General features: G+C 48.0%; 1 protein-coding gene across 1 annotated transcript in view; it reads left to right on the top strand.

Moving 5' to 3' along the window:
• Positions 1–8,394, top strand: part of RFX8 (RFX family member 8, lacking RFX DNA binding domain) — a 62,331-nt gene that overhangs the window by 52,705 nt on the left and 1,232 nt on the right. Inside the window, exons 8-9 of the mRNA XM_008586264.1 lie at positions 3,157–3,271; positions 3,945–4,255. Of these exons, the coding sequence (XP_008584486.1) occupies positions 3,157–3,271; positions 3,945–4,255 (426 nt within the window). The remainder of the gene's footprint in view (positions 1–3,156; positions 3,272–3,944; positions 4,256–8,394) is intronic.

Here is an 8,394-nt window from a genome sequence, read left to right on the forward strand (position 1 = left end):
CTGTGTATGCACGTGTGCCGGTGAGTGTGCATGTGTGTGAACGGGCAGTGTGAGCGTGTGCATGGGTGAGTGTGCATGTGTGTGAACATTGTGTGGGTGAGTGCGTGTGTGTGAGCATGCGTGTGCACCAAGCAGGAGTGTGGAGGAGTAGAAGAGATGGTCTGTTTGGGGAGAACGGCACTTGTTTGGGTGTTTTGCAGATGTGTCCCAGTAAAGTGTCTGGCTTGATTTCAGAAACTCAAGGATCGGGGCCGGCCCGGTGGCGCACTGCTACAGTGCACCGCTTGAGAGCGCGGCGGCGCTCCCACCGAGGGTTCGGATCCCACATACAGACCGGCCGCTCACTGGCTGAGCGAGGTGCGGGAGCAACACCAAGGGTTGCGATCCCGTTGCCGGTCCCGGTCCGGTACGGGAGCGACACTGAGGGTTGCGATCCATTGCCGGCCACGAAAAAAGACAAAAAGGAAAAAAAGAAACTCAAGGATGACTTGGTTGTGGGTGTGGGTGGGTTTGGTTCTCCTGGTAGATGTGCCTTTTGGCGGTCACTTTAGTAGGACCTGTGTTTGATTTTCATCATCATCTGCATGGGCAGTCACCACGAAGAGCTGAGATTGCCATCAGAGAAGCCACAGCACCTCTCACCAGCGGGCCCACAGCAGGCAGAGGGGAGTAGAGGCTATGAACTAAACCCGGATGGGAGCAAGGCAGCCCAGGGCTTCCGCCACTGGAGACATGGTGCTCCCGAAGGCCGAGGTGGTTGGGGAAGACCCTGAAGAGGGAGTTGGGCTTAAACTGGGATGTGATGTGTGTGTAGGATTTACACAGCTGAGACAGGGAGACAAGGCATTCAGCAGCGAGAAGAGCGGCCGTGTGGGAAAACAGAGGGCTCTTCAGGGAGGAAGGAACAGAACCTGGTGCAGACCGCAGAGACACTCAGGGTCTGGGGACCAGGAACACAGCTTCAGGCATTCTTCTTTAAGCCTCTGGACACATCACTGCCACTCCCCTGTCCCACCCCACCTGGCCTTGTCCACATCCCTGACCTCTCAGTCAAGGAGAAAGGGCAGAAATAATAACTTAGTGCAGGTGACAAAAACTGCAGGTGACTTTGGGGTCTTAAACTTCCTAGCGTTGAACCAGAAAAATCCCCAGGAAGGAGCTGGAAAGCTAGTTCCAACCCTCGGCAGGTGTCTGTTTTCGTTTGCTTCTTGAAAATAATCATCCCAGAATCTGTATGGTTTTTATTCCTACTTGTTGGTCTTAGGCGAAGCTTATTTATAGCAGCAGGAGCATGTCCAGAGTTGCATTGCTATTGAGACACATTCGTTCGATACGTCGTCACTGACAGAAGCTGTCAGCAGTCTGTCCCTTATTTTGGATACTCACTCAGCCTCCAACTTTAACCACTTTAATCATTAACCCCTGAGATCGTTAATACCAATCCTGCCTCGAAGCAGCACGAGAGGCGCGTCCTGCTGTCTAAACCATGTAACGCTGTGTGTTTTCCAAGTCTCCATCATCGTATCTTCAGCCTTCACAAATGAGGCGTGTTAGAAAATGCTGTTTTTGTAACCATGTGCCTTTGAAGGGCTTGTTTTTGTTAAGTAGTTTAGCTGATACAAAACAGACTATTGTCAATGAAACAGACTGTTAAAATGCAAGGCCTTGGGTTGGTCGGGGATGATGGATGGCTTCGGCTGTCACCGTCTGGTGGCCTGCCAGCAGGGGGAACGTCGGACTTCGTCCCGTGCTTTGTTCTCACTGCTCTCGTGCAGTGTGGGCCCAGGAATAATTTCTAAGGGAGGAACACGGAGAGCACACGGTGGTGGGGACGGATGGAAAGCTCGACAGTGTTTATGGCTGATGTCCGGACGTTCGTGCAGAGACGGTTCTGGTCTCCCAGAGCTACCTCTCTTGAAGCTTTAGAAAGTATGCCTGTGTTGTTTGTACTCTCATTGTCCCTTCACCCTAAAATCCCCATCAAACACCGATGGGAGGAGTTGCTTCTGAGAGCCCTGTTTCAGATGATGAGAAACATGTGGCTACCGAGGGGCGTACACACCCACCCAGAGCTCGGGGCACCCTGTACTGTGTTGGGGGCTTTTATGGGACCAGAAGAGAAAAGAACCGATGACAACAAAGGGCATATAGTCATTTCTTAGCCAGTCTCATCTCTTCTTCAAAGACATGGATAGAGCCAGTGGGTGGGCCACATGGCATGTGACAAACTTAGAAGAGGTACTGGAGCATTCATAGCGACATACGCATTTGAAATTCATAGGACTCCCTGCTTTGTAGATCACTTCAAGTGCGGCCCAAGGCTGCTCTCCATCTAGACGGAGAGAATTTCTTAGTCTGCAAGTAGCAGCAGCATCTTACTGGTACCCAGTGTAGGGCGACTCAGGCCATCGGATGACCTTGGCTCCCCTGGAGCCAGGGGCGAGGACTTTCCATCCTGCCATCAGTTGCCCAGCGCAGCGGCCAGCTTCGTTCTTTCCCAGATAAGCACTATTGCTCTTCATTACCATCGGATTCTGGGCACCCTTCCCACCATTGACTCGCACACAGAAATGCCCATGGGAAACAGCCCCCGACCCTTTGGACAGCCGTTCCCAAGTGGACCGCAGTGAGGCTGCCTCTGCTGTGTTTTTCTGTCTTGCTTCACAAGTGACCTCTTTTTAAAATTGTGTGGTGACTAAACAAAAAAAGGTAGGTCAATTTTCCACATCTGTTCTTGCCTCCACCGACTGAAAGGGTTCTGCCCAGGAACTCTCTGCACAGGGGATAGAGCGAGACCAGATACAGCCCGGCACTTGCCTCAGCCCCCAGCCTTATCATTTCGTCCCTCTCAGCTGGCCCTTTTTTTTTTTCCTTTTTGTCTTTTTTACTGACCGGTAATGGGATCGCAACCCTCGGTGTTGCGCCCGCACCGCGCTCAGCCAGTGAGCGGGAACCAGTCTCCACATGGGATCCGAACCCTCGGCGGGAGCGCCGCCGCACTCCCAAGCGGTGCACTCTCCAGTGCGCCACCGGGCCGGCCCTCATCTGGCCCTTTTGAAATGCCTGAGCATGACAAATGTATGCATTTGAAAACGTGCTATGCTTCTTGATTTTATCATAAACCCCAGCATTTTTTTCCTCACAAAAATGTAATAGCCAAGCGGAAGCAAAGAGGAGTTTATCAAACTGGCCGCCAGCTTCCAGCTGAGATGGAATTTCCTTCTCACGGCCGTGAGCAAAGCCATGACCCTCTGCCACAGAGACAGTTTTGGTAAGTCAGAGAACAAAAATATTTTGTATTCTACCTTTTAAAAATGTAATTACAGCATAAGTGTTTTGCATATTGCTATGTAGAATTCAGTATCTTCTGTTAACCTTTTTATGTAAAATACAATATAGGTACCGAAAACCACACAAAACCGTAGGTATCTTTTTTTCTAATGGCAACGTGATATAGTCCATCAAACCATCTGGACTGTGCCTCAATTTCCTGTTCCATCATTGTAGGATGTGTAGGAAGCCTCCCCGTGTTTTCGAATGATGAGCTTTGTGACATTTTGAGAAAAGCACCAAGGGAGACAACTGAGAGAAAAAATGGGTTCTTTGGAGCACCTATATTAACTTTCGGGAATAACAATTGATAAAGTCACCCATTTCCCAGTAGGATTTGCTTTGCTCCCATCTCAAGCTAGATGTGTAAGTTCCCTTTTGTGGCTCAGGCTATTGAGCTCTCTGTCCTTTCTGTCCAAAAGCTGCCCTGTGGGAGCTCTCTAAGTATGGATCGCTACACACGAGATGGTCCTACCTAGGCCCCTTTGGGGTCAGCTATGGGAATCAGGCTCTGATACGCAGGAGTTAAAAGCCTCAGAAAAGTTGTTCATTTTACAGTGATTTATTTGTCTGTCTATCAGATGTATTCATATTTGGTTGTCATTTAAACGTAGGCTCCTGGCATCTGTTTCATTTGCTGCTTTCGGAATATGTGACTCACAGACTTCAGTCATGCATAGAAGAGGAAGAGGAGGACGTGGGGACTCTCAGGGAGATACTAGGAGATGACCAGTCTTTTGTCCAGCCAGACCAGGCACTTTTCCACCCTCCAGATTCTTCACCAGCTCTGGAGTGTGCATGCCCCAGTGTGGAGTCCCCCGGAGCGATGCTGAAGCACATGGGCCAGAGCCGATGTCCTGTGGATGTGAGCAGTGTGGTTCTCAGGGTCCTGGGCTTCCTGGTGGACACTGCCACGGGCAATAAGGTAGAGACAGCAGGACACTCCCACCCCTGCCTTCCACACCCTTGTTTCAAGGGAAATAAGAACTACAGGTGGTTAGGAAACCCATAAACATCACTTTGTCCAAACAATGACAAAGGATTCTACATCTTTGCTTTAGATGATTTTGCCAGGGGTGATTATAATAGCCTGTCGATTGCTGGTCGGCTCAGGTTTGTGTTGCATCGGTATGTGCCTGGCACGATTAGATGTGTGGATTATTTGAGTGACCTGAGTCTGGCCTTCCCCAAGCTTACCTGGCGAAGTGAGACCAACTGAGCCATAGAGCACCACTAACCACTGGACTGAGTGGCATGCACAGAAAATGCCTCCAGTGTTCATAGAAAGGAAACTCTGAATAGTCAGAATACAAAGGATTTTGAAAAGGCTGAGTTGGGGTACATCTCGAAAGATATAAAAATAAAAGTTGCTTTTTATCTAATACTTACTCCATACCCTTTATATACATAATCTCAAAGCCATGCAGTCCCATAGAATATCTGTTCTTATCCTCGTCATCCAATGCATGAGGAAACTGAGGCTTGGAGAAGCTAAGTGACTTGCACCAAGTCACACAGCAAGTAAACGCAAGATAACAGTAGAACAGAAATTGGAGCCTCTGCCCGCCTGATCCCAGGTCCTTTCTTAGCTCACAGCAGCAGACTGGAGGAGCGAGGTCCTTGTCCCGAGAAGGGTGGGACGCAGGTTGGAGAGGTTGGGATGAGGCCCTGAGTGCCAGGAAGAGGAGCCGGACTGATGTAGGAAGCAACTGAAAGTCCTCTGTTGAGGAGGGGGGAGTGGGCTGGTTAAAAAAAAAAAATAAGGTGACAGCAGTTGTGTTAGTACTAATTTCTAAAACTTCCACACACCTGATTGATGTTCAGCCACTACACAGTCTTCTTTTCTGCCCACAAGGTCAGCTCTTGACCATCATTAGAAGCAGGTGCATTGCCCTCAATCCAGATCAGTAGTGGTCACAGCCGTGGGAGTGACTCCCAGCCTAAAACCGTTCATGCCCTTTAGTCCTCAAAATACCAGAACCTTCCAGGGACCCTTTCTTCCTGAACACACTCTCATTCCAAGTTCTGCAGAATGTGGAGATCCTGTACAAACTGTTACTGAGCACTGCTCGGATGAGACACTCTGCTAGACTAAAAACAATGTGAGCAGGAGCCAAAGAAATGCATGTCTCCAATTTACAAATTCTTTCTGTCTGCCGTCTTTGGTCTTCGTTTTCTCACCTTGTGATAGAAAATTCACACATCCACCTGCATTCAGGGCTCTCTTTGCAGTAGATTCAGATGTGTGCCTGTAAATGAGAAACACGCCTCCTCTGTGAGTGTGTACATGAGGCAGATGTGACCAGTGAGGCATGAAACAGTGAAATAGTGACCCCAAATCGGGGACCGATGTGTGCGTGGGTGGGAGCTAGACCTGCATGGAAAGGGAACAGCTGGGGGCAGTTAAGGCATCATTCTCGGGGCCCGTGTTTCAGGGCAGTTGGCAGAAAGAAGGCCCAGTTAGATCGGAAGGAGGGACTGCTCAGCCAGGCTGTGCTCAGGAGAATGACTCTCCCTGCTCCCTGATTTATTCTGGAGAATAGATCCAGGTCTGGCTGCAGAGCCGTTTGCGGGCTGGCCAGCGGCAAACCCACCCGAGTGTGCTCTGGAGCGTTTATGGAGCCCCAGCAGGACCAGCGTTAGTTCAACTACAAGTGAGAAGCTCTCTCCCCGCCACTGGCTGGGGCAGGACTGTAGCATGACAATTTGTTAAGGAAAAAAATAATTCGGTGACACTTTTAAAGCTCGGTAAGGAAGGCTTTATTTCAGGACCGTCTTGATAGGTACAGGGATCACAGCAACAGAGTCTTGAAATGGGGGAGGGAGATTGGGCTCAACTCTGAATACAGCATGGGCAAGTGGGAATTTGTGGTCAAGGAGCAGGGTGGGGGTCAGCAGATGGGAAATTACTAGGAGGAAGCATCCGGGGTAAGGGGGGATTCTGGCTAAACCGACCTAACAGGATTCTTGCTGAAGACAGGCCAGGGTGATCAGACATCACCTGGGGGACGGTGAGGGATGAGGAACCGGATTAGATATGGAGGGTGATCAGATATGGAAGATGGGGGGGGGGCGTTCTTGTCAACTGACTTAGCAGGATTCTTTGTTAAAACTGGATTTTATAAGGAAGTGCACAGATGGGCCTATGACAGGGTTCGGGAGCCGGACTACAGTTTGGCCAAGCAGAGAATCTTTGTTGACTTTAACATGCTCCTTAGTCAGCAAGGTAACCAGGAGTAAACTTTTGCCTCTTCAGCCAGTAAGAAGGGGATGGAGAGCAGACCCTGACAGTCTCCCGTGTGCGGCATGTGAATGTATTGCCCCCGTTTCATAGCGTAACTGAGGCTCAGAAAGGGGTTGAGGAGTTTTCCTGAGGCCACCTCACTAATAACTGGGGGAGCAGGGACTCACCCTACCTACAGATCTCCTTCCGAGACTCTCCTTCCCATCACCCCCTCTCTCCCCGTAGGGTGTTCTACCATGTGCTTTAATTCCAAAAGTGGCGACTTAGAAGTACATTAAAAATATCTTCAAGTCTGATAAGAGGGCAATTTGGGTACATAAATTCCTGGGTTCAAATTAAGCTTCTTCCACTTAATAGCTGAGAACCTTGGGCAAGTTGCTTAATCTATGGAAATAACATCTATTTCCATAGGGCTGGTGTGAGATTTAAATAAGTTAATCATTGTAAAATGCTTAGAATATTTCTTAGAAATGGTTAGTACCAATAACCACTAGTCATCATTACTATTTCTCCAACAAAACCTCCTAATCTGAGCACCTTCCCGTAACAGTCTCCACCCAATCCGTTAGCTTCTCTGAAGTTCATTGCGATGGGATTTGACCGATATTTAATTGGTGGAAACAATAGAGAAGATATGACATACCTAACTGAACTACCTAATAAAGCAATATAAGCAGATGAATGTCGGATGATCGAAGGTAATGTACATTAGAGATTAATTAAACCTGCTTCTGTTCATTCATGCCTGCTGGATTAGCTATAATGACTTAGACAATCTAAACACCAAAAAGTTAGCTCTTCTAATTTTTGTTGCATTCATTATTCGGCATTTGCACTCATCATCAACAAATAAAGCACAGCCTCTGTGCCCCGTCTGCATCCATCTGCTTCAAGTTAACACCCTGCTCAGCTACACATCTGCAGCAGCCTCTTTGAACAGTGTAGCACAGCCCTGCACCTACCATAACAACTCAAGTCAGCATTCCAGATCGTTCCGGATCACCATATCCATCTGTCCCTCGTTACAGTCTAGCGACATTCAAAATAGTAAGATGCCAAGGCCAGCTTAAGAATAAAGTAAAATATTGGGCCGGCCCTGTGGCTCACTTGGGAGAGTGCAGCACTGGTAGCGCCGAGGGCAAGGGTTTGGATCCTATATAGGGATGGCCGGTGCACTCACTGGCTGAGCACGGTGCAGTCCACACCGTGCCGAGGGTTGCAATCCCCTTACCGGTCAATAAATAAATAAATAAATAAGAATAAAGTAAAAAATTATAATGATATTAAATAATAATTTTAAAGAACAAACAATGGCTTTCACTTTAGGTCATGTACTCAAGGATTAAAGCAGAGCAAAAAATCTTTTAAAAACTAGGGACTCTTCTGCTCTAGGGTAAAGGTGAAGACAATTGTTGAGAAAGATGATAAACATCATTTTGGGTGCTGATTATTGTCAAATTTAGAAAGAATGAGAAATGAACTTTCGTTAACCTTGCATTTGAAGTTATCGTGTGCAAATCTTTGTCAAAATACGTTAATTGATGGGGGGGAGTATTTATAAAATCAGACCAAGAAAATTCATTTCTATTGGTTATAAAGTAATCATGTCCAAGGGCTTGCAAGTCTTCCAAGCTCCCCCAGAGCTAAAGGACAGGTGGCAGATTGTCCCTGGTTCTTGGATAGGAAGATTTGCTCAGGCAGGTGAAGTTCCTGGTGAGACTTGGCACTTAAGCTAAATGAGGACCTGTGAATCTCTCAGATCTGTTACTACCCAATATCAGATGACTGTTTTAACAGGTTTTCCCCTTATCTAATGGTGT

Source organism: Galeopterus variegatus, unplaced genomic scaffold (assembly GCF_000696425.1).
Source record: "Galeopterus variegatus unplaced genomic scaffold, G_variegatus-3.0.2 Scaffold3908, whole genome shotgun sequence".
In the NCBI taxonomy this organism is placed as follows: Eukaryota; Metazoa; Chordata; class Mammalia; order Dermoptera; family Cynocephalidae; genus Galeopterus; species Galeopterus variegatus.